General features: G+C 40.9%; 1 protein-coding gene across 1 annotated transcript; it reads left to right on the forward strand.

Moving 5' to 3' along the window:
* The first annotated feature begins 916 nt into the window (after positions 1 to 916).
* Positions 917 to 22,592, forward strand: stk11 (serine/threonine kinase 11). The gene is made up of 11 exons (XM_080907545.1): positions 917 to 1,088; positions 1,846 to 2,774; positions 11,275 to 11,358; positions 11,551 to 11,640; positions 11,945 to 12,077; positions 12,298 to 12,434; positions 12,530 to 12,657; positions 15,645 to 15,702; positions 15,850 to 16,043; positions 20,462 to 20,708; positions 21,483 to 22,592. The coding sequence occupies exons 2-10, from the start codon at positions 2,488 to 2,490 to the stop codon at positions 20,668 to 20,670; spliced, it is 1,320 nt and encodes a 439-aa protein (XP_080763671.1). The 5' UTR covers positions 917 to 1,088; positions 1,846 to 2,487; the 3' UTR covers positions 20,671 to 20,708; positions 21,483 to 22,592.
* The last annotated feature ends 1,250 nt before the right edge of the window (positions 22,593 to 23,842 follow it).

Consider the following 23,842-nt stretch of genomic DNA (forward strand, 5'->3'; position numbering starts at 1 on the left):
GAAATGTGCAGTTATCTTTTCACCTGCTTATACCTATTTGTTTATAATCTATTTATTAGAGGACATGCAGGGGTCAAGAGTATCTTACTTTCAGTTTATGACATACCTGTGTGCCAAGTGTAGGCAGTCGTGTAATCATATTTGATAGTTTGATCGGTAATCATTCTGCCATGGCTCTGTACAGCAGTGAGTCATTAAGCAGGCTTGACCGGGCTCAAGCAGCCAGTAGTGAGGAGTGACAAATCAGTGAAACCAGACCTTCAGTTTGCCATTCTCCAGAGAGGTTTAGACAGGATAAATATAACTCAGAAATCCCAGCTAAGCAAGAGCTGCTCCTCAGCCAAACAATCAATCAGAGGCAACTTAAGTGAAAGTAGAAAGTAAATCGAGAGTTGCTGGTTAATGGCATGAGGGTTTCTTGATGGATTAAATTTCTTAAGACAGATATTAGTGGGTGCAATTATTATAATCCATTAATCTTTTGATCTCTTAAAATTTATGAGAATTGTGATAGGGATGTAAAATAGCTTTTGACAATATACTTAAATTATTTATCTTGAAGGCAAATAAATCCTGACATTTGAGAAGATGAAACAAGTAATGATTGACATTTTTTAGTTGGAATAATTGGATATTTAATTGGTTAATTAATTGTCTCAGTTAACAATTTCTCTTTCTTGTAATCAGTGCTTGAGAAAAATGAACTACAGTTGCCGAGAATATACTCTCCTCCTGGGAAATATAAATGATCACAGATAACAATGGGGTAAAATCCCTTATTAAAAGTGAAATGAGAAAGATTACAGTTGTTGTATTAAACTCCCCTGTTGTTGACATTCCTCTACATTGTTTGGGGGGGGGGAACTTTGATTTGACGCATTAACCTATGGGCTGTCCCTGCGAGTAGGGGGGGGTGGGTAGGTAAACAAGATGGCGACAACCTGAGAAGCAAGAGTAACACGAAGAGTCAGGGGAAAAAATATATCACTGAGATTTTGTCAGACTAAAGTTAAATAATTTATTCATTGGGGACGGACTCACAACAGAGGACAAACCTTGCAGCGAAAAGGAGGTTCATTTGGATCTAGGTGAGACCCAGTACCGGGAGTTAGTTAGCTTGTTAACCAGCTAGCTCGCTATTTACATTGGCATCCAACGCAACTCCGGTTAGCTTGCGTTAGCTGAATTTATCTGGTGCGTTTCTTCTGAGTGTAGAAGATGTTGAAGATGGTGTCTCTGTTGTCGGCTAAGCGTAATGCCTTGTCTTTAGAGAACAATGTGTGTCCCCATTATTGCCTCCGCTTCCACCGGTAAAGGAGGTGAAGTTGGCTAACGCTAAATACAAACGTCAGGCAAAGTTGGCTAGCTAGTACTGGAGGTGCACAGCCACCGTTAGCTCCAGTTGGATGACGACGTTTCGGTTACCCCCTCACCTACCAGCTGTTCTCTGTCAGTTCACTGTCAAATTAAATTGCTATTTGTTGTTTTTAAGCATGTCTCTGAGATGAAACCTACTGTGCTTGCTGAATGTGTGCTTACCGACGGACCGCAAAGTGGCATTTCAGGCTAGTTCATTCAAGCAGACTTGCTGCACTAGCTTATCAGCTAGCCAACAGTTGACACTTAAAATATTTATTCCGGCTTAAGAACTTGTAAACTACAATCCTTACATATATATGAGGTTGTTATGTTTGCATATAGAAAGAATAACCTGGTGACTTTTGTTTTGTTTTTTGACCACGGGATTTCAAGGTGGTTAGGTGTTGATGTGTTGTCGATTGTTTACCAAAGATGGCTAACTTATGCTTATGTTTTTATTAATGTTTAAATTACTCATATTTTCAGGCACCGGGCAGTAAAAACCGCGGTGACATGGAGGACACCTGAGGACAGTTCAACACATTGGACATTGGAGTCGATCTCCAGGAGCCCCACTGATAGCAGAGATTGGACTGATACTGCTGCATGCTCTGGCTGTAGATCTGTGCTTGGATCCAATCCAGCTATAAACACTTATGTACCCTGAGAAAACTCTGATATCCAGCATGGACCCTTGACAGAAATGCCATGCTGCGTGGCCTTGAATCAAGACTGGTTGCCTCTGCTTAAGACTGTATGGTATTAATTCTGAGGTGATTGGTGAAAGAGAAGAAAAACGTTGTAGTATCGCTTTTTTTTCCAGTTTTCTGTTCAACCGCACTTGTTGTAGATGTAGTTAAAATGCACAGTATAAAGCACTAACTCAGTACTGGACTCCAAGGGTTTTTTGCCCCTTTTTGCCCCTCTTGAGTGAAAAAGTTTACAAATTGGGCCTGATCACCCACCTCCTCCCCTTAACTCTCAGGCCTGATTACTCCCTCTCCAATGTTCAGTATTTTGTAACTCATCCTGCAGAATTAAAATACTCACCTCCGTGCTGAAAGGTTACCAGTGGGTTACTTCACAGCAGCAAACCGTTTCCTTCCCTGGAAGTACAAGCTGTCAATCATGAGTGCCAGCGAGTTGCCTCACCTGTCTGACTATCTAAATGAAAATGAACTGATGGAGATGGATACTTTTATTCACCGCATTGACTCTACAGAGGTGATCTACCAGCCTCGGAGGAAGAGGGCAAAGCTGATAGGAAAGTACTTGATGGGGGATCTACTCGGGGAAGGATCTTATGGCAAGGTGAAAGAAATGCTGGACTCAGAGACTCTTTGTCGTAGGGCTGTCAAGATACTGAAGAAGAAGAAGCTTAGGAGGATTCCCAATGGAGAAGCCAATGTGAAAAAGTGAGTGTTTCCCAATTTGTGTTTTATCTTGTTTCACACATGCCTCTTGAAAGGTCTTTTTAGTTGGTTGTACTAGGTAAAACTAGGTGGCATGCCTGCAGTGTATGATCAAAATATAATTAATTTTAGTCACTACACAGAAAATTAATTTAGCCTGCCAACAGTAAAATCAGTTTCTTATGAGTTTTAATGTGTGCCATAGCCTTTAAAAAAATGCAGCTCCCTTTCCGAAACGTGTACAACTCCTAATTTGTATTTTTAAAATGAAAAACCTGATACTGTACTTGAAACCTACCGATCATAACTGATAAGGGAAAAAGGCAGACACAAAGCCTTAGTTTCAATCCAAACACCAGAATACTGTAATATGTTTGAGACATTTAATTTCAATACACAGTTATTTTTCTCACTTAACAAAGCCAAACCTGTCCAGCAATTGACATAGCAAAGATAATTTTACATAGTCAGCATCACTCTTGAATCCTGAGAGTGAGGTTGTGCTTGTGCAGCCATTAAAATGTAAGAGTCATTGATCATTGCGGTGGGTAATCCATCTGTCATTTATATGAACAAAGTCAATAATAGTAGAATTATATCGGTAATATCAATAGCATTTGTGTCGCTGCACTAATGGTACCTCCCAGTCAAAGCTGGCTCGCACACACATATGCCAAACACCATCCGTAGATGCAAGGCCAACTTGCAGATCTGGCCTAAATGATGACTTTCTACACCTAGCCATAAAAAAGAGAAGAGTGATTTATTAGCGATGCACAAATGTGTGGATCTGTTTTTATCTAATAGGGGGGAAAAAAAACTGCAGGAAATGGTTGTGTATTTTTGCTAAAATGTGAAGGAGACAGCGAAAGGCTGCATGAGGATGCTGCATTCAGCGATTTTTAGATGCACATCAATAGGTCATTGTCAGCTTTTTGCAGTAGTCACATAAACATGAAACCTGATTACTTTCATCAACGTACTCTGTTAATGCTTAGTTTTTTGTTCGCAACCCCCCCTGTGATGGGGGGAAAAAAACGGTGTCTTCAGCTCAGATCTTCACTTATCCATTTGATAAAGCGGTTATTTAATTCCAGTGCATCTACACAACATGCACAGAGGAAAAAAAATATGTCATCAATAGGGGTGCAACGATATTCGTATCGATATTGAACCGTTCGATACAGTGCTTTCGGTTCGGTACGCATATGTATCGAACAATACAACATTTGTAATTTATTTTATCAATTTTCCTTCTGACGATGCTGTCTGTGTTGAGCGCTCAGTGAATCTGTGTTCGACTACTCCGCCTAGGCTGCACTGTCGAGCGCAGATCCACTGAGCGCTCCACACAGACAGCATAGTCAGGAGGAAGAGCACAGGGCAAGCTAGCGAGACAGAAGTTAAGCTCTCAGCAACATGGACCTCCCCCACTCTCATTCAGATCTGGCGTTTGGAATTATTTTGGTTTTCATGTGACGTATGACCCTGAAGGTAAGCGAGTCATGGACTAAAGTAAAACAGTATGTTGGATGTGCCATGCAATGCTCAATTACATTGGTGTGAACTAGTGTGTTAGCGCAGTTAGCTCGTTAACGTGTTGGCCGTCTAGCCCCATGCACGGAGCGATCGGCGGTAGCTCGTTAACGGAGATTTGCCGTGTTGTGGCGTTAAGGTCATTTCAACGAGATTAACCTGAAAGCACTAGTGGGAACACAACGAATATGACTGCACATTTACGCCGACATCATCCTAGTGCAAAGACAAAAACAACAAGCATGCTACTAACTTTAGCCGAGTCATTTAGACAGCTGTTAGCACATGATTCTCCTTATGCTGCTGAGAATATAGCCCAGAAGAAGCGGATAGTATAGCTTTTATTTTGGAAAGAGACATTTCTCTGTAATAAACTCTCTTTTCCAAAGATGAGTGATTCCTCAATCAGATACAGGGCTTGCAATATCGCTAGCCCAACGTCCCGGAGCTAGCGATTTTTTTCAGTCGGGCTACCAAAATCTATCTCTTCCCTGCCCGTCGGGCTATTGTAGGAAAAATATATGTCAATGCTTTTGCATTCTTTCAGAAATGTAGCTGGGTAATTATGTCATTGGCATCGGTGAGCCACTGTCAATATGTGACATATTGAAGTCGCGTTTGAATTTGCGCTTGTTTTTTTGCTTTCACTTTGCAATCGTGCGAACTGTGTATAGAGAGCGACAGTACTGATTGGTGAGTGATGATAATTTGTGCACCAATTCCTCTGACATCGTCTTATTAATCGTTAGCTTACTATGCAAACATGACAAGTGAAATCTCCCGCAGCAAGCTTAAACATGTGAGAGGTTGATCGCGCAGAGAATCGCTGAGCTTATGTGAGTGCGTGTGTAAAAGCAGCAGGAGAAGTTATGACAAATCAGACTATAAGGCAAAAAGAAAGTGCAGCTTTATGGTTTCATGGACAAAAGAATTTCTGTGGCTGCAATATGACGAGCTAAATAACCAGGGCTGCACATAAGTGGTCCGCAGGTGCGCATTCGCTGTCAAAATAAAAAACACGCACAAGGGTTAGGGTTAAATTTAAAAACTGTACTTTTGAGTTAAAATATATATTTATAATTTTAATAAATGACAAATTAAAAAGGCATGAACAATTTTTTTTGTATCGAAAAAATATCGAACCATGACACCAAAGTATCGAACCGAACCGAACCGTGAATTTTGTGTATCGTTGCACCCCTAGTCATCAAATATTACTTATACAAACCAGTAACGTGTTTTGTTTTTGTTTGTGAGTAGTAGATGGATTTCTAGTAACTGTGTAATTGTTTTCTGTTCTTGGGGCTCTGTTTCCTTTGTCTCACTGCCTCTGTGATTTAGCTGTCATGTCTGTGTGTTCTTTTTTTCTTTTCTTTCTTTTTTTGCATCCCACATTTCTTGATGAGCATCGGTAGTTTTAATCACAGCAGTATTATTAAATATCACTCCAGCCTTTCGCCTTGGGCCTGTGCTAATTATAGAGTAAGCCTTAGAAAACTGTCAGAGCAAGTTCACCCAGACAGAAAGAAGCTGCAAGATAATGTGGGGGTTTTTTGTTTGTTTGTTTGGGGGGTTTTTTAGGCCACAGTCACAACAGCAGCAGAGCAATGAAAAAGCCCGTAAGCTCAGTTAGAATCATTTTGTTGGTATTGCAATGGCGTGTTTTATCTAACTTAAACAAATTTTGTCCTAGAAAACTGTGCTTTATAATCTAAAGCTGCATTTTAGTTTGCTGGGAATAAAAGAGCCTTGCAGCAGCTGTAGTCTCAGCTGTTAGTATCTTCACTGGCTCTGTTCACCCATAGTGCTGCCTTTGCACTACGATGCAGTTTGAGAATGCAGTCGGCTCAATTCACCATTTATCACTGTTCACCTCAATGTTGTTAATACTTATTTATTTCTGCTCGATTTTTATTTATTATTTTGCACTGTTGAGTCTTCGATGATATGAGTGGGAATATTTAACAACACCACTAAGACAAAGTCTGTTTTAATGTCAGCAGAGAACCAGAAAACAATAAATTAGCATTCCCTACCCCATTACTGGCTCTGGGGTGTAGTGTTGGTAATTAGCACTTGTGACTTGTAATCAAAGTACAACAAATTAAATACACCTACAAATGCAAAGTCCAGTTACTGGTGTTGATTTTCTGGAGGAAGAAAATCATTATAAAAAAGTATTTTGTGCAAATCTTCAGTGTTACGTAAAAGTCCCGATAAGGAAAATGTTACAAGAGCGTTTTTAGAGTTTCAGTATCTCACTAGGGTAAGTCCTTGTGTAAAGGTCACTAAGTCAATGATGGCTGGGGGAAAAAACAAAACACACAAGCTGACCAGAAGTGATGGTAGAGGTTAAAATGAAAATGCAAAATTTGAAATCCTTAGAAAACCAACTGTTGGCAAAATAAATGTAACTTGTGAGACATTTATTTTCTATTAAGACACTGACTCATTTTCCTTTTTTAAGTTTTATTTTTGAGTGGTCACGTCCAGGCCTGAGTCCAGTCCCAAGTCTGTAGCCTGTCTCCCCTGATAAACTTTGAAAAGTTTGTTCAAAGCAGAATGGTGAAAACCGGTTTGTCCACATGTGCAAATCTTATAAAAATAGATACACAGTCAGTACTTTGTAACATCTTCTCAGGCTAGTATTACAACTTAAAGGGTTTTGGGGTTTTTTTGTTTGTTTTTTTGAGTGTTTAGAATGCTGTTAGAGAGAATTTTGCAAAATTTTCCTGCAAAAGGCTTCCAGTTATGTGAAATTTATGAGCTTTCTTGCATGCAGAGTTCGTTTAATATCCATGCTTGTTTTGTTTTGGGGGGTTTGTTTTTGTTTTGTTTTGTTTTTTATATCGGGCATCTGTGAGCACCATGTCCAAACCTTAATCTTGCAGTTCCTGTTGTAATCCACGGTGTATTTTAAGGTCTCCCCTATTCATCTTCAGCTGCCTTATACATGGTGTGTTGTTTCCTTCTAGAAGTTTGGCGGTATTTCATAGAATTCATTGGGGGTTTTTTTATTGCCAGAAAAATCTTCTCCATGGCCATCGTCTGCCACCAAACTAAGCAGTGGGTGAAGGGTTCGTGCCATAAAAATGTTCAGCGCTTTTCCTCCACATGTACCTTTTGCCCTTTGCACTACAAACGGTCTGGTTTAACTTCATCAGTTCACAGGACTTGTTTCCAAAATACATCAGGCTTGTTTATTTCATTTTCAAACTTCTGCTGAGTTTCATGTTGAGGTCACAGGAAATGTTTTTCTTTTTTTTCTTTTTTTTTGACTCTTCCATGAAGGTCACATTTGTTCAAGTACACCACTACTTTATCTAGGTTTTCTGAAGGTCTAACGCAGCTTTTGCTAGCCTAACTAGCAATCCTACAATAAGTTGTTTTTTAGCGTTTTCTTGGTCTTTCAGATCTTTCCTCTTTCTGAGGTGTTTGTTTTGTGACCATGCAGACTTGTCAGCTGGGAATTTTCATTACAATGCACAGACTAAATGGTAAATGGCCTGTATTTGTATAGCGCTTTACTAGTCCCTAAGGACCCCAAAGCGCTTTACACATCCAGTCATCCACACACACATTCACACACTGGTGATGGCAAGCTACAGTGTAGCCACAGCCACCCTGGGGCGCACTGACAGAGGCGAGGCTGCCGGACACTGGCGGCACCGGGCCCTCTGACCACCACCAGTAGGCAACAGGTGAAGTGTCTTGCCCAAGGACACAACGACCAAGACTGTCCAAGCCGGGGCTCGAACTGGCAACCTTCCGATTACAAGGCGGACTCCCAACTCTTGAGCCACGAGCACCCCAAGCAGTGGACTTAAAGGAAACTTAAAAAGAAGAATGAGCCACCAGCCGTCAGGTCTTCAGCTGTCTGTGTCCGGAATAGAGTATATTCTGGACCTAAATGTGAACAAGTAATACCCCTGGCATGCTAATTAAGCTCATAGACCCTGGTAAAAGTTATCCAAGAGCTAAGATCTGTTAAAATGCCTAAACTCTTGCACCACATTCTTTTTTAGATAAATAGTTAGATCCTTTATTAATTATTTGCAGGAAATTACACAGCAGCTTCTACACAAACCTAAGACTATACATCCAACAGCTAAACGATGTGAATTCCTTATAAAGGGTTTGTAGTTACGCAGTTTGGTTCACACAGAATTTTTTCTGTGTGTGAAATCAAACCACAAGGAAAAGCTACAGTTTACAAGCATCAACTGTTTGAGACCAGAGTAAACAAGCTATAGGTGTGAAAACACCCTTAATGACATGTGAGGGGACCATTGCAGGTCTGTAGTCATTGTGGTTGGTGAGATGACTTTTTGGAACGGGAACCAAGCAAGGCATTTTCCGCAGCCTTGAGAGCTTCAGATTGAACAGGTGTGTTAGAATATCACACAGCTTCACGAAGCAGGTCTTCATCAGCCTCAACTGCTTTCTTTGCATGCTGGTGTATCTTTTCCTGAGTTACAATGTAGCTCATCTAAAGCCAGTTCTCACTTTCTTATTTTAGATTTCTTTGGTTATATTTATAGGCTGCAATAGTACATGGTTCTGTCACTTTGTTAATGGGGCCATAGCAGTGTCTCTTGATGTGTGAAATTGTTTTCCCTTTGCTTTTTTCCCCCTTGTACTTTTTCTTCTTGTACACCCCTCCCACTTGGTGTTTGCCTTACGTTTTCCAGCCTGAGGAAGCTGTATTCCCGAGCCTGTGAATGCCTGTCTGTGCTTGGGTGTCATAGTAGCCCCCAGCCTCTCTATTCAGCCACTGTTGAGCATTCCTGTGTGCCTAACACTTCCTGCTTTTAAAGTGTTGCTATAGGGACAAGCATGCTTATGCTTGCTTTGATTGAGCAATGCTACTTCTGTTCCTATGGTAACACGCCAAGAATGCCCTTCCCACATTTGGAATGACAGGCTCACACACACACACACGGGTACGCACAGTGGAGATGCAGATTTTGATCAGCTGTTTATGTTGGTGCTGTGTGCCTGAGTCACTGCCATATCACTAAGCTCTGCGGATTGCAGGCCTCGAATGCACGAGGTCCATCGGTGCACATTTGAACTCAGACTGTGGATGGACTGCAGCAGTCAGTGTGCCTTAAGCAACAGCCCTGCCTCCATTTCATGATTCACTTTTTATGGAAATGAGCTCTGTTATTAATGCACTGTGATTTCCTACAGTTCACACATCTGTACATCATTTAGTAGCCAGTTTCAGACTCGATATTTTAATGTTGCTCTGTTCTACATGTGGGTGAGCTTTTTAGTCTTTCTGCCAGTGCAGTGATGCAGCAGTAGCCGCTTGTGTGTCTGTGTGTGAAAGCGAGAGGCTGACTAGCCCCTGAATATCCATTTGTCAGTAGGGGGGGTTGTGTTTAAGACGAAGGATTGACGCAGCTCATACACTGCAGGGTGACGACGGCCAGAAAAGCTCTGAAGTGTGTATTTTGTGAGAGCACAGATGATGTCTCAGCTCTGAAGGGACTGAAGAGTGTTATTTATTTTAGGCAGCCCTCCTTTATGGCTTTGACTTGTTATTGTGTGATGTAGTATCAAGAGAAGCAGGCGGAGAATCTTATTCAACAATCAAAAAAATGTTGTTGTTGGGGTTTTTTTACCCTGTTTACCTCTACTGCATTATGTAACATAAATGGCAGTTAAACAAACCGGTCTTCACTATATATGAAAAAATATTACAGAGAAGTAAGCAGCATTTCATTCATAGTTATGCTAACTGCTTTGAATTATGACCAATACAAGTTGTCTTGTTATGAGTGCAAATAATATATCGTGATGCTCAGCGAAATGTGCAAAAATACAAAATGATACTTGATTTTAGATTCCTTCCTGTAATTGTAAAGCAAGCCCTCAATATTTCCTGTGGGAGCATCTGGATATTACCCCTGGAAAGTCTGTGGTTTGTGCTTTTTTTTTTTTTTTTTTTCTCCTCCCCCCTCTTACGATCCAGATTCATTAGCGTTCCCTTTCATGGCTCGCTGATTAATGTTCAGTCTCCAGGGGTTTTGCCATGCCGGTGATTTGAACATCTCCTCTTTGGGCAGCAAAGTAAACTGTCAGGTTATCTGTCTTTATAGTAAGAATGGAGTTGCTACTGCTGCACTGTTTTTGGTGGGTGCATATTTGTTAGGGTCTCATTAACAAACAATCGAACAGTATGACACATGTCAGAATTTAACAATCCATTGTTTAGCAGGCACTAATAGTTTAGAAATTATAGAAATTTTCATTATTTTTATGATTCATTTTATTCATAATCCCAGTTACATAGTCATAGCTACAAAGAAAAATGTGCCACTGTCCAAAAAAAGCCTAACTGTATCTGCTCTGCTGCTGGTGCTTTAGCCTATACTGAGCATTGTAAATGTCAGGGCTTTAGCCGCTCTGCTGGGCAAACTGTGATGACAGCAACTCTATATTTCACCAAGTGTCCTTTTCTGCATGGTGTTCTGTTAAAGTTAGTAGCAGCAAATGTCAGACAGCACTGTTACCCATGGCCATCAGAAGCCAGTTTCAGCTGATAACATGGTGTCCTTGCAACTCTGCTCATCCTCTTCTATTAGTCGGTCTTAAATGTGTTTTCTCTTAATTCAATGTTTTTCATTAAGAACTAAATCACATGATGAATTTAAATTTGACTGTCTGTATAGAGTAAATCATAAACCTGTTACGCATTATGTAGTGAAACAACTAGATTTTTCACCAGTTCTCGCATTGTTTAGCAGGTTATTAGAAAGTAATGAAACTAATAATACAGTTGTGGCCATGCTGTACAGTCACTCACTGAAGCCAGTGTGCAGATGTACGGTACCCAGCCTTTAACCTACATTATGCAGCTAACATGGCCCAGTAGAAAATGATACTAATAGAAAATTTCTCTCATTAAGTAAGCAAGTGGATGCATTTTCATGTCTTTTCTCTGTATGTTCATTTATAGGGAGATTCAGCTGCTAAGAAGACTCCAACACAAGAATGTGATTCAGTTGGTGGACGTTCTTTACAATGAAGAGAAGCAGAAAATATATCTTTTACCTACTGAATAAGCATATGTTGATTTTTGACATTAATTATTATAGACGGTCTATTTTACAGTTGGTTATTTCTGTACCCAAGTTCTATTTATGTTCTGCACTTTTCCCGATTTTATAGTTGGTTCATAATTGTAAAAAATGTGTTTGTTTGGTTTGGTAAATTCTCTTGACTCCTGACTTACGTATATGGTGATGGAGTATTGCGTTTGTGGGATGCAAGAAATGCTGGATAGCGTCCCAGAGAAAAGGTTTCCAGTATTTCAAGCTCACGGGTAAGTCTTCCTCTTACTTCTCCTCTCTGCTTCCTCTATCCCTGAGTCTCTCTGCTATATTTAGTCTGAGCCTCTCTGCAGCCGCTGCTCCAAACCTAAGTTTAGATCGGAGACTTCAGGGCCTCTACCGTTAAAATTGCTGACCGTAGACTGTGTGAATGTCGGGTCACTGCTGGAAAGCCGCTGAAGCAAAATGTGATGCAGCTTTATCTAACCACAGAAATAATAAGTTTCTTCTACTGTGATTGACTTTGGCTGGTTTTAAATGTGTCCATAAATTCCCTCTGGTTGATGCTTCTTGTAGGTACTTTTGCCAACTCTTAGATGGCCTTGAATATTTGCACAGCCAGGGAATAGTTCACAAAGACATTAAACCAGGGAATCTGCTGCTGACCACAGATGGCTCGCTTAAAATCTCCGACCTGGGAGTAGCAGAGGTAAGCATCGCCTGCCAGAGTTCCGTAAACTCTCTGAATTCTTACTCTTGATTAGAAGAAAAGGGCTGGCATTTCTTTGTATAGACTTTGTGTATGACTTTAATTCCTTGTGTTTGTTCCTTATGTTGGTGCTTTAAAGGTGTTAAGTTTATAATTATTTGCATTGAAATGTATACAGGAACAAAAAATAATCTATTTCTTTCTTGCTGTTTTTCCTCAGGCCCTTCACCCATTTGCAGAGGATGACACGTGTCGTACTAGTCAGGGCTCTCCAGCCTTTCAGCCTCCAGAAATTGCCAATGGACTGGACACCTTTTCAGGGTTTAAAGTGGACATTTGGTCTGCTGGAGTAACACTGTGAGCGGCACTCTGCGTACTTGTCATGCATTTATCCACATAAAGCTCTAAATTCTGTCCTTGACTCTTTCTGACTCTTGCTTCCTTTCAATCAGATATAACATTACAACAAGTCTGTATCCATTTGAGGGGGACAACATCTATAAGCTATTTGAGAACATTGGAAAAGGAGAGTACACTATTCCTGAGGAGTGTGGACCTCTCCTGTCGGACCTGCTGCGAGGTTGGTGTTGTTCGAAGCCAAAGTGTTTATATTTTCTGCATGAATTTTGGCATTTTGTTTTGCCAATTCAGTGGTCTGTCGCCTCCTTGCAAATGCTGAACAGCACCTGAGAGTGGTGTTTCATTCCCTGTGTGCACACAGATTTAAAGTGAAAAGTCAGCATTGAGTGTTTGTTGGACTGGAAATATTACCATATTCACAGCTATTGATAGGTGTTCTTAGTATTTTAGAGGTGTCAATATACAGTGCCTATCAAAAAGAATAATTGATTTCGAGGTGCTTTAATTCTGCAGCTTTTCACCGGTAACAATCGAAACATGTACTGTTAGAAAGATTTGGGTTTGTAAGTTTCACTTGTTCACCTGCAGGTAGCATAACAGCAACAGTGGCTGCAGTGACTCCAATATGCTTGCAAAAGTATGGGACGAATTTGACCATCATATGTATATGTGCCGAGTGCACGGGAAGCTTCTATGTACATGTACTTCAAAAAAAAATATATATATATATAGATAGATATAGAGATATAGATAATAATAATAATGGATTGGATTTATATAGCGCTTTTCAAGGCACTCAAAGCGCTTTACAATACCACTATTCATTCACTCTCACATTCACACACTGGTGGAGGCAGCTACAGTTGTAGCCAGAGATGCCCTGGGGCAGACTGACAGAAGCGAGGCTGCCATATCGCGCCATCGGCCCCTCTGGCCAACACCAGTAGGCGGTAGGGTAAAGTGTCTTGCCCAAGGACACAACGACCAGGACAGAGAGCCCAGGGATCGAATCGGCGACCTTCCGGTTACAGATGCGGTTAGAGATATAGATATAGATATATACCGGTAGATATAATTGGAGGGAAAAAAAAAACCTTTTTGATGTACCTTGTTTACTGATTCCTATGAAGACCCTCTTATTCTCAATCTGTGGCTTTACGATGAAGTGGTTAACACATGAAAGATCCCTTATTTGAGCTCAAAAGGAGACGCAGACCAGTGTACTCTCTGTGCCAGACCCAAGCCCGGATAAATAGGATTGCTTTAGGAAGAGCATCCAGTGTAAAAACGGTGCCAAATCCAATGCATGGATCCAACCATTTTTGACCATTTGAGACATGTAGGAGGAGCTGCGAAGTAAAGATACAAAACAGGCTGTTACTTGTGACACATTAAGTTTGCTATAGATGTTTATTTAAAATCTCAGATGGTGTGCCCCCTTCTAAAATTAAAATTACTTGCAGCTGTTGAACGTCATCACAAAACTAACCACCTAGCAGTCAGGTGTTTTGCTGTAACCGCTGTCCACTGAGGACGGTACACCAGATGGTTTGCAAGATGAGGCATGCATCAGGTTTATATATTATTTTGTTTCTTAGGTTGCTTCCCTCCTTATCCAAAACTACAGTGTTTGTTTTCTATACATTATCCTAGATTTAGCTCAATTTTCATGAAATGCAAAATGAGTCACACTTAAAAAAACTGACATTTATTTTCAGTCCTTTATGCCTGTCAGTCTTTAGGTGTAGGCTGAAATAAAAGGCAGTGGATTTACAGTTTAGGGCACAATGAATCCATTAAAGATCATAGCGTTAACAGTAGATGTTTTAGTCATGCTTATTAATCATATCTGAAAACATCCTCTAGACTGCTAGGATTGGTGAACAGGAGAATATAGGATAGAAAAACCAGCAGTCTAGTGGGTAATAAATCACTCAAATGTCAAGCAGTTTCACTGTGATCTTTTCTGTGTGCACCCAGTAGGTGGTGCTGTGACACTGGAAGTCACTGTGGCTTCTCAGCATGCCAGGCTTCCACCAAACTGTAGAAATCCCTCCAGCTGTTGACGTAGTTTCCATTGATCTGGAGCCAGCAGCAGAATACTAAGCACTTCACAGTCGGGCATTGTTTTTCCCAAGTGAAATACTGCACTGCTTTTGCCCCTTGTTTAAAAAACAAAAAACAAAAAAGGCAAGAGTCCTTCAGTTAAAAACAAATAAATTTAAAAAAAAAAGAAGAAGAAGAAACTAAAGAGGAGGAAAAAAACAAGGAACAGAAAAAGAATCTATTACAAGAGCCCAAACCCACTGCCTATAAAATCCAAGAACAATGTTGGGAAGATTATGTTTTTACTAACTAATGAAATCCTTCAATGAAGGCTGAAAGCTAAGTTGTATTTCAGCATATTATCCAGCTTTGCTCTCTTTGTCCTTTTATGGAAAAAAGCGCCGGGTATAAGTGCTGGGGCTTATACCTGTAAAATGATTCTGGGTCAAATGGAGGCGATTTAAACATTTTTTTTTTCTGTCAAAAGGAATCAAATGTTTAACAATGAAGAGAAAAAAGAACTCCCTGATTTGTTTCTTCTGAAAAACATACTGGGCTTCAGTCCCCCGTCATCGGTATGACGTCTGTGTGTGTGATGGCGCAGCACCTGAGAAATAGTCGGTCCATAATTACATCGCCTAAAATAAGCCACAAAAAGGTGTCTTTCAGCCAGCGCAGCACTACTATCAGCACCCTGCATACTCCTGTTTTCTGCCTACTAGGAAACAATTACATTAGTAGGAGAGGCACTGCATCACTTCTACCTTATCACACTGACACTGCGCTTTTCCCACAGATTCAGCCCACATTGTGATAATTGAGATACAAAATCTTCTTTACATTGTTACAGCTGTTGCTCAGTCCTTTTCCCCCCCTCTCTCTCTCTACTGTACTTAATTGACTTCTTCAGCTGTGCAGGATGCTTTGACATACAATGATTAATAAGATTATCACTTTCATTAATTGATGTTCTTGAATGAGGTTGCTGTCTGGCTGCTGTTCACCTTCCCCACATTGCTGTGGCCTCCCAGCAGTTTGTTAAATGCTCCATGGAAACAGATGTGAGTGGAGGAAATTGTTCAGGATCATCGTGATTAAATTCACCTTGACATCGTGTTTGTGTTTTGTTCTCTCCCCCCCCCCCCCCCCCCCCTTATCTAGGCATGCTTGAGTATGATCCTGTGAAGAGGTTTTCCATACAAAACATAAGGCAACACAAGTGAGTATTTTGATTGTATTACTGTGACTAAGCATACGAATTATCAGGTGTTTGGAAAATTATACTCTACACTAAAAATAAAAGACTGATCTGTTATCTACATGCCCTTTCCCCCCCACCATCCCATCCTCCTTATAACCTTACCAGCTGGGTGCGGAAGAAACACCCTCCATCTGAGCCTCCTGTACCCATCCCTGCCAGCGCAGAGAGCAGGGACCCTTGGCGGAGTATGACGGTGGTGCCCTATCTAGAAGATCTGCATGGCTACACAGAGGAGGATGATGACGAGCTCTATGATGGGGAGGATGAGATCATATACACTCAGGACTTCACAGTGCCAGGTAAGAGTGGGCTTAGATAATTCTTATGATTTGAGTTGGGTACTCTCCATAAGCAGATATGCTATATGCGGAATCTGTCGACAAGGAAAGGTTTTTGGTTGTCTTAGTTCTGTTTACAGTCAGGTCTGAGCAGGCTTTGGTTGCATGCAGGGATACGGTCAATGTGAAGAGCAAAAAGGGGAAATGCATTTGCTGAAATCCGAGACAGTTTGCCCGAGGTTCACTGCTTTACTCCTCCATTTAGTTTTGTGTCATTGTTCTAGTTTGTTGTATTGAAGAAAATTGGACATTTCATAATTGTTACTCTGCCTCTACGAGGTGTCATTTAAACTCTGACACAAAATTACAGCTGAACTACTGAAAATTCACATGAGGACAGAGTGTCAGCCAGTACTCGGGCTTACAGATATCTGGGGTTTGTTAGCGTCTGTCTCTCTTTGGAGCACGTGTTGGGAAGCTTTTATTGCACTTGCTGTACGGTAATGAGGAGTTGTCTTCAGCCCAATTGATGCTTCTGTTCTTCCTCTGCTGCTGGGTTCTGTGTTGTGCTCCACCACTCCTTCCTCTCTCTCACTCACACAGACACACACACAGACAGAGCAGCAAAGAGAAATCAGGAAACTTCCAAATGTAATAAATACTTACATTGAACTGAAATTAAAGAAATGCACATAAATAACACAAAGTGAATGATTAATGAAAGAAAGGAGTTTTTCTTCCTTCCTTTGGCTTTGAAGGTCAGTTAATGAAAATGGAAACACTGCAGTATCAAAACCATGGGTTTTGTTTGCTTTTTTAAAATTCGTATTTCCAAACAACTGCATAACATTGGAAGTCTTAAATTTTCTGTGTAATGTCGATATCCAGGATACACAAGACATTGGATGTTTCCTCCAGAGGCTAAGTAAGCAGAGTAGCTAATGCCATATGTGGAAAATGGTATTGGGCCAGAGCTCTTATTCCTTGCATTCAGGGGTTTTCAGTCCTATAGTCACATGTGTATGAAATCGGGCACCTAGCCTTTCATTGTGCCTTTACAAACATTCAGAAAGAATGGGTTGTTTTAAAGATTTGTGTGGAAATGGTAAAATGGTATGGATAAAATATATTAGGTAATGTCCTGTGACTAAATAATTAATACTTAATCATCGCTGCTGTTTCCATCCCATTCACATAGAAATCGAAGTTCACATTAAGTACTTGCCCTTTTAAAGTATTCAGTATGTTACAGCAGTTTGCAATTATCAGATACTGTTGGTTTTGATAAAGGCCTTACTGCTAATCTTTCCGTCCCATATTGCAAAGAATAAAACAGTCACATCTTAATGTTACTAAAACTGAAGGCTTTGGGTTCAGTGTGAAGGTCAGCGCACAAATGATCAGATATGTGGTGTTTAATGTAGCTTGGTAATCACACATCATTTATTTCACTTCAATCATTCAGCCTGACATCGTGCTCATGTTTGGTGATTTCCTTTTGGGAGTGGCTGTGCAAATCAGTGAACTCAAATCATGGAAGCTGCTGTCATTTCCTAGGATTTCCACACCGATTTAGGAATTGTGTGAGTCTCAGGGTTTTTATTTGTGTGCATTGTTTTATAACATTTTCTATCATGTCTCGTGGTTGTGGCCCTGTGCAGCTGCAGTGCAGTGTGAGTTCATGTAGTTTTAAAATGATATGAATATGAATGGGACCAGACTTGACTACAAATTACCTGACACGACCTTGATGAAGACAAAACATGTTAAATACTCGTTAAAAGTTGTTGTTGTTGTTACTGTTATTACTGTTGTTGTTATTGATGATAATATTATTATTATTAATTATTATTATTATTATTATTCAGAGGAACTCAGTAGACAAACTGCCTATTAAAGGATCCTGAGTAGAGTGGAGGAAGAAGTAATTCGTTGGTATCCTTTTAACTTATTTTAGTCATAAAGTTAACAAAGTTAGGAAAGCAGCAGTTTAAAAAAAAAAAAATCATAAATTAATAGACTTGCAATTCTCTGATTTCCTGTAAGCCTACATCCACACTTACGCATGTAGAAATGTGTGCCAGACCTACAAATGATATCATGGTGTCCAGTTTGCCAAAAATAAAACAAATATAGGAGCACACCTTCTATGATGTAAGACAAAATGTTGATTTTACGAGCCAGTAGGAGCGAGTTTTCCCAAAGCTCTGTGTTAAGTGACCTCAAGCACCATTTTTTTTTTTTTTTTTTTTTTTTTTTTTTTTTTTTTTTTTTTTTAAATGTAATGTAAGCTGAGTTTACCAGAATACCTGCGTATGACAGGACCTAAATGTGAGGGTTCATTGCTCGTCTGCTAATTTACCCCCCTTTTTTCTTCTTTTCTTGTTTTTCATTGTTTGTGAAATCCCTGAATAGTAAACATTACTACATTTTGTGCTGTGAGTGATTCCCTTTTTCCTGCAGAAGTGAGACTTATGAAAAGTTCTTATAAAAGCCTTAAAATCTCTGCGTCAGACTGCTCTCATGCATTTTATACGCTGACAGCATGATGGCTCTTTGCCCTCACGGTCTTTGCGGAAATGTGGACGTCTGGATCAGGCTTGTCCCAGTATGAACCTGAGGCATCTTAAATTCCCCATTTCCTCTCCAGGCTGTGCCGAGTCATAATGATTTGCCATGAAATAAGGTTCAGAGGGCTGGAACAAGGTGCACTTAAATGATGTGTGTACAAACTTTAACCCACTGTTGACAGGCTCTGGTAAGAGCAGATGTTAACTGCATCTTTTCATTTGATTTAATTTGCACCCCGACTCTTCCTTTAAACCCCCCCCCCCGAATTAAAATCTTTTATCTGTTGCTAGGCAACAGTCGGTAATAATAAATGCAGTAGTCGGTGTCGGATATCTAGAATTGGTGCCCCACATTAAAAAAACCAAATGGAGCTGCAGAATGTGAATGAAGCGATCTAAAAATAATCCTGCTGAAATGGTTTCAGTGTGGGAGTCTGAATGGGTTTCCAGGATACATACACACACACACACACACACACACACACACACACACACGCTCTCTCACTCACAGGAAGCTTCACAGGAATAAAATGTTGGTGTGTTTGGTAAATTAAATCACTCGTTTGACCTCTTCTCTCGTAATCAGTAAATATATATGTCCCTGCTCTTAATGTTCTCCTCAGACTTGCAGTTTGTGCTGTGTGGGAACCTGTAAGTTTATCTTGGCGCCTGCTGCACTCACAGATACTCACACATGTCTGTACTGAAATAAACTGGTCACACTGAGGTTAATTTCTATTTTTCAGCCAGTGGATTTCCTGTTGTTGTAGGTTTCGGTTTGTCGCACACTTCTCACCATTACCTGACCTGACATTTTGATGGTGCTGTTGGTAAACTAGATTTTCAGCGTTCCCCTCTCAAAATATATACACACTTGCAGTATGATCCAGTATACGAAAAATACAGATCATTTGTGAGCTGTGAGTCATGCGAGTGTTTCAGTAGAATCTAAGAATAGAAATATTGATTAGAAATGAGCCTAAGTCCCCTTCAGTTCTCACAGCTTCAGGTTTCTTGTGTTATCATGGGGGTTTTGGTGAGGGTTTCTGATGACTGTGCAGTTTTGTTGGTTTGTTTTTAATGGATAAAATAAGTCATGTGTGACAAAATGCAGTAGGCTGTTTTCTATTTTTGGCATTTTTGATATCATCTAGTGAACTGGCTCTTTGCAAACTCATAAATTCTTCTGTGGGTGAACTATAATATGTTTGCGAGCTTTTCTGTTCAAAAAACAGAATTTTATATTCTACATTGTGCATCTGCAGGTCTTTCTTCCATGCTTTGTGTCCATTTTAGCTTCTTTCTCTAAGGCGGTTTGAAAACAAAGCAAGGGTAGTTCAGTATGTACTCAGCATAGCACATTCAAACCAGCAGTATATCTGCTAACAACAAGCAAGAGTGTTGATTTTACATGTGAATGCAGCCAAAATCACAAAACTGACTTCTCTGATAAACTCCTCATTCACATTCGATGCCTTCTGTTACAAAATCTTTAGGCCTAAAGAGAAGAAGAAACTAGAAACTGGTTTAAAAGTAAAGGTTGGTTTTTATTGTCCTTAATGGATAGCATTAGTGTCGCTTTTTCATACTAATTAAGAATTAAGTTAATCTTTTGACTTCCTGGTTCCTTGGACACGTGGAGTAGAAAGCCTGGACCTTGTGCTGAAATTCAGAGCCTGACGCAACACAAAGGTTTTTGTCGCACATGAGTGTCCGAGTGTTTTTGGTGCTTTGATGTTGGATAAAACAAGGTAAATGTCTACAGGGGTCTGCTCATACTACAAACTCACAGCTGCTTAGCAAAGCAGCACTCAACACTGGTGTATTGGGTTTGTTTTGAGCCTCGTATGTGTGTGTTTGTGTCTTTAGGACAAGTGGCCGAAGAAGATCAGGATCAGGGGAACGCAGACCACAGTCCAGCTGTAGCCAAGCCAGTTTGTGTGAATGGGACAGAAGGGGGGTCTCTGAACAGCAAGGCCAAAGCCGAACGCCGATCCTCATCCTCGTCCAACCCCTCACGTAAAGGAGTCTCCACAGCCAGCAAAATCCGCAAGCTCTCCACCTGCAAACAGCAATGACCCTTCTCCCCCTTTCTGCCTCAGCAGCAACCCACCTGGTGAGTGTGCAGACTGCTTCACAAAAATTGTGGCTCAATTTGTGCTTCTGAAGGACACCCTTGTTATACAGTAGAAAGTGGGAAAAGATAAAGAAGCCCTTATGGAAAGCAGGTGCTGCAGATCCAGATAAAAGGTAGGAGGAATGACAGTGCAGTGGAAGGGAGGAGGAGGGGGAGGAAATGAGTGAGTGAAGAGAGTCTGTGTTGATATTCAGCAAGCAGCACTCTGGATCACCACCATTCCCCTGGCAAACACACGGGCACTTTCCTATACAGTGACAAAAAACCACATCTGGACCTATCCCACGGTGATGCATCTCCTGTTTCTGTTCGGATCTGTTGCCTTTGAAGGGTTCATCAGTCACCCTCATTCACGTGGAGTGAGGCAGATTTTTGCTACAAGCGTACACATAAATTTAACAAGTTGTCCTCCTCTCTTTTTCCAGTTACCGCCCACAGCTGCTCTTTCTGTCTTCAGCACATACAGAACCAGTCATGGAGCGAGGCTGTTTGTCACGGGTGCAGTGCAGGAGAGATGCTGTGTATTAATTTGTTCAGGCGATGACTCATCCTTGGATGAGATAAAGTGGGCTGTGGGATGTTTGTGTCTCTCTCTTTCTCACTCTGTGGGTTGAGTCTTTTCCGCGTTAACGGCGCCAATTAGTACTTGTCTTGTAAAAAAATTCTGTCACAGCGTTTAGTTTTAAGTCGGGGGGGGGCTTTCAATACCCTCGTCAGACTTCCGTTAATATTCTGTTGTCTGTGTCCCCTCAGGGTGATCTGTCCTCGTTCTCCTGTGTCCAGAGTCCTCACAGTTGTGAGAGAAACCTGCTGACATTAAGCCCCCCCAACACCTTCACCGGCCCCCCTCCCCAAACCTCCTTGGACCACTGGCCTCCAGAGTCGTTTGAAGATGCGGTATTAGCGACGAGGAGGAGGAGGACAGCATGAAATGTTCTTTCTGCTCTGAGACTGAGGCTGTGAAGACGGTGTTTATTTTCTCCAAAATTTTGGGCTCCTTTTCAACTAAACTCATCCAGTTCTCTCTTATCATTTTCCCCCTCCCAACCCTCCCCCCTCCTCTCCAATCTTGTCATCCTCCTCAGAGAGCCAAGTGTTGCACCGGACGTTACAGACTCCACCACCCACCTACCCACTCCTCCTCTCCACCCACCCCACCCATCCCTCCTTAACCCACCTTGTTTCTTTGACTACCTTTTGTTTTTACAGAACCCTAATGGCAGTTTTTAAAACACATTGTGATGTGTAAAAAAAAAATTAAAGAGGAAAAAAAACCCCACACATGTTATGAATAATTCTATATTTAAACCTCTGCTGAGCATAATTATGGTAGTGCTACCACCGACATAGAAACTGCATGCTGTACAGAGCTGGAAGAAAGGGAAAGCTCTTGGTTTTATGTGGATGCACTGACGGACTGAAGCCTTGAGATTTGTATTTTTTCCCTCCCCTTTTAGGTTTTTTTTTCTTTTTTTTTCCTATGAATATTTTTTAATTATTATTTATATAAAACATGTCCCAAACAGGCTGTTTTGTTGGATGATCCTTTCTGTTTGAATTTAAGTTCAGCATATTTTCATAAACACAGCTCATTGGTTTATGACCTTTTTTTATTTTTTCCTCCCCCTTTATTTCACGTGTCCTTTAAAGAGCGCACAGCTCTGACAGGAATATTAGACTCATCTTCCTCTCGTGTCTGCAGCAATTAGGTAGTCAGGGTGATGCTGCGGTTGCGGGCGGCATGCAGTGATGTTCTTTGCTGTGCCGATCACTTCAGCGGGTGTCCTTTTCCCCCCCAACCCCCCTCTTACGCAGGCAGGCCCATCATCAGCTCCTCACTGGGAATAGATCAGAGAGCAGGTGAGTCACCACTGTGAGGGAGGGAGAGAGAGATGAGCGCTTCCCACGTCAGCAAGGTCGACGGAGAGGCTCTCCGTACGACGAGACAAATGAAGAAGAGAGATGTCGCGCTAACAGACCGAAGACGGGAGGGTGATTTGTACGTGAGGGCACACTTAAGGTTACTGGTCTCACTCTTGTGTCAGCTGACAGATCAGCAGCAAAAATTCATTTATTAAAAAGGAAAATCTGAAAAACTTAAAGTGCAAATCGATTTTTCGCCTCACAAGGTCGAGCTTTTGTTGAGGCTGCGAGACGTTTTGAATTTTCTGCACACTAAAGCACACGCTTCACCCTGAACGAGGGTTAAAAATTTCATGAGATGCACATTTGAGCTCAAACAGAAGTTAAAAAAAAAACCTGTGTACCTACTGTTTCATTTCCCAGTTGACAGTCTTCATCACGCATTAGAAAATGAAGTATTTCTCACATGAATGCAAAACAAAGAGTACAAACTGAAAGCAGGAGAGGAAAACTTGATAATTAGTTTTCCATATTAGATCAATTCTGGTTCTCCTAAGGGAGGTGATGTACTCATGGACTGAACGAAACAAAATGTGATATATTGACAACGAACGTGTCCTTAAAGATGCAAATTGTAGTTTCACAGGAAATTTAAAAAATAATTCCCAGGAGTTATTTAGAACAACAACACAAAGATTATATAAACCAAACATCAGGATTGTGTGACTAGTTTAAAATCCCTTAGCTGGATGAAGAGCTCATAAAAACCAGTTATCAGCTAAGAGAGTTTGCTGTACAGTTCATCCGCGAGCATTTAATATTCTTAAAGCTTTGAGGATAATTACGCTTGTTCCCATGGACTCTCATCTTAAGATTAGCTGTTAAATTTTGCCTTAAACCACTTCCACCAGAAGACGCCTCTGAGACTCTCTGGACTGCATAATTAAGCCGCACGTCACTTTCTACCCAGCTGGATGGGTTGCTTAGATTTACGATGGTTGTGCGATGCAGGTTAAAGTCATTGGGCTGAGATTTTTCTGGCAAAGAAGCGAGTATCTCTCAAGTGTAAAAAGTGCTTTTTTTTTCCCCGAGCGTTGGCAGGGCAGCGTTCAGCTGGAGAATGATGCATTTGGTGCTCGGCGTTGTATTTATGGCAGCGGGATGATGTCTGCGGGGCTCGGTAGCTGCTCTCATTGTAATGACAGAACAGTCCAACAGTGTGACTCACTGATGTTTATGTAATAATGTTT

The sequence above is a fragment of the Rhamphochromis sp. 'chilingali' genome (assembly GCF_963969265.1).
Source record: "Rhamphochromis sp. 'chilingali' genome assembly, chromosome: 16".
NCBI lineage: Eukaryota > Metazoa > Chordata > Actinopteri > Cichliformes > Cichlidae > Rhamphochromis > Rhamphochromis sp. 'chilingali'.

What these genes read in the sequence shown, in the direction of transcription:
- stk11 (XM_080907545.1), top strand. Translation starts at nt 2,488, where the DNA reads ATGAGTGCCAGCGAGTTGCCTCACCTGTCTGACTATCTAAATGAAAAT. An exon ending in GGAGAAGCCAATGTGAAAAA is followed by an intron (nt 2,775 to 11,274) that starts GTGAGTGTTTCC and finishes GTTCATTTATAG; the next exon opens with GGAGATTCAGCTGCTAAGAA. An exon ending in TCAGGACTTCACAGTGCCAG is followed by an intron (nt 16,044 to 20,461) that starts GTAAGAGTGGGC and finishes TTGTGTCTTTAG; the next exon opens with GACAAGTGGCCGAAGAAGAT.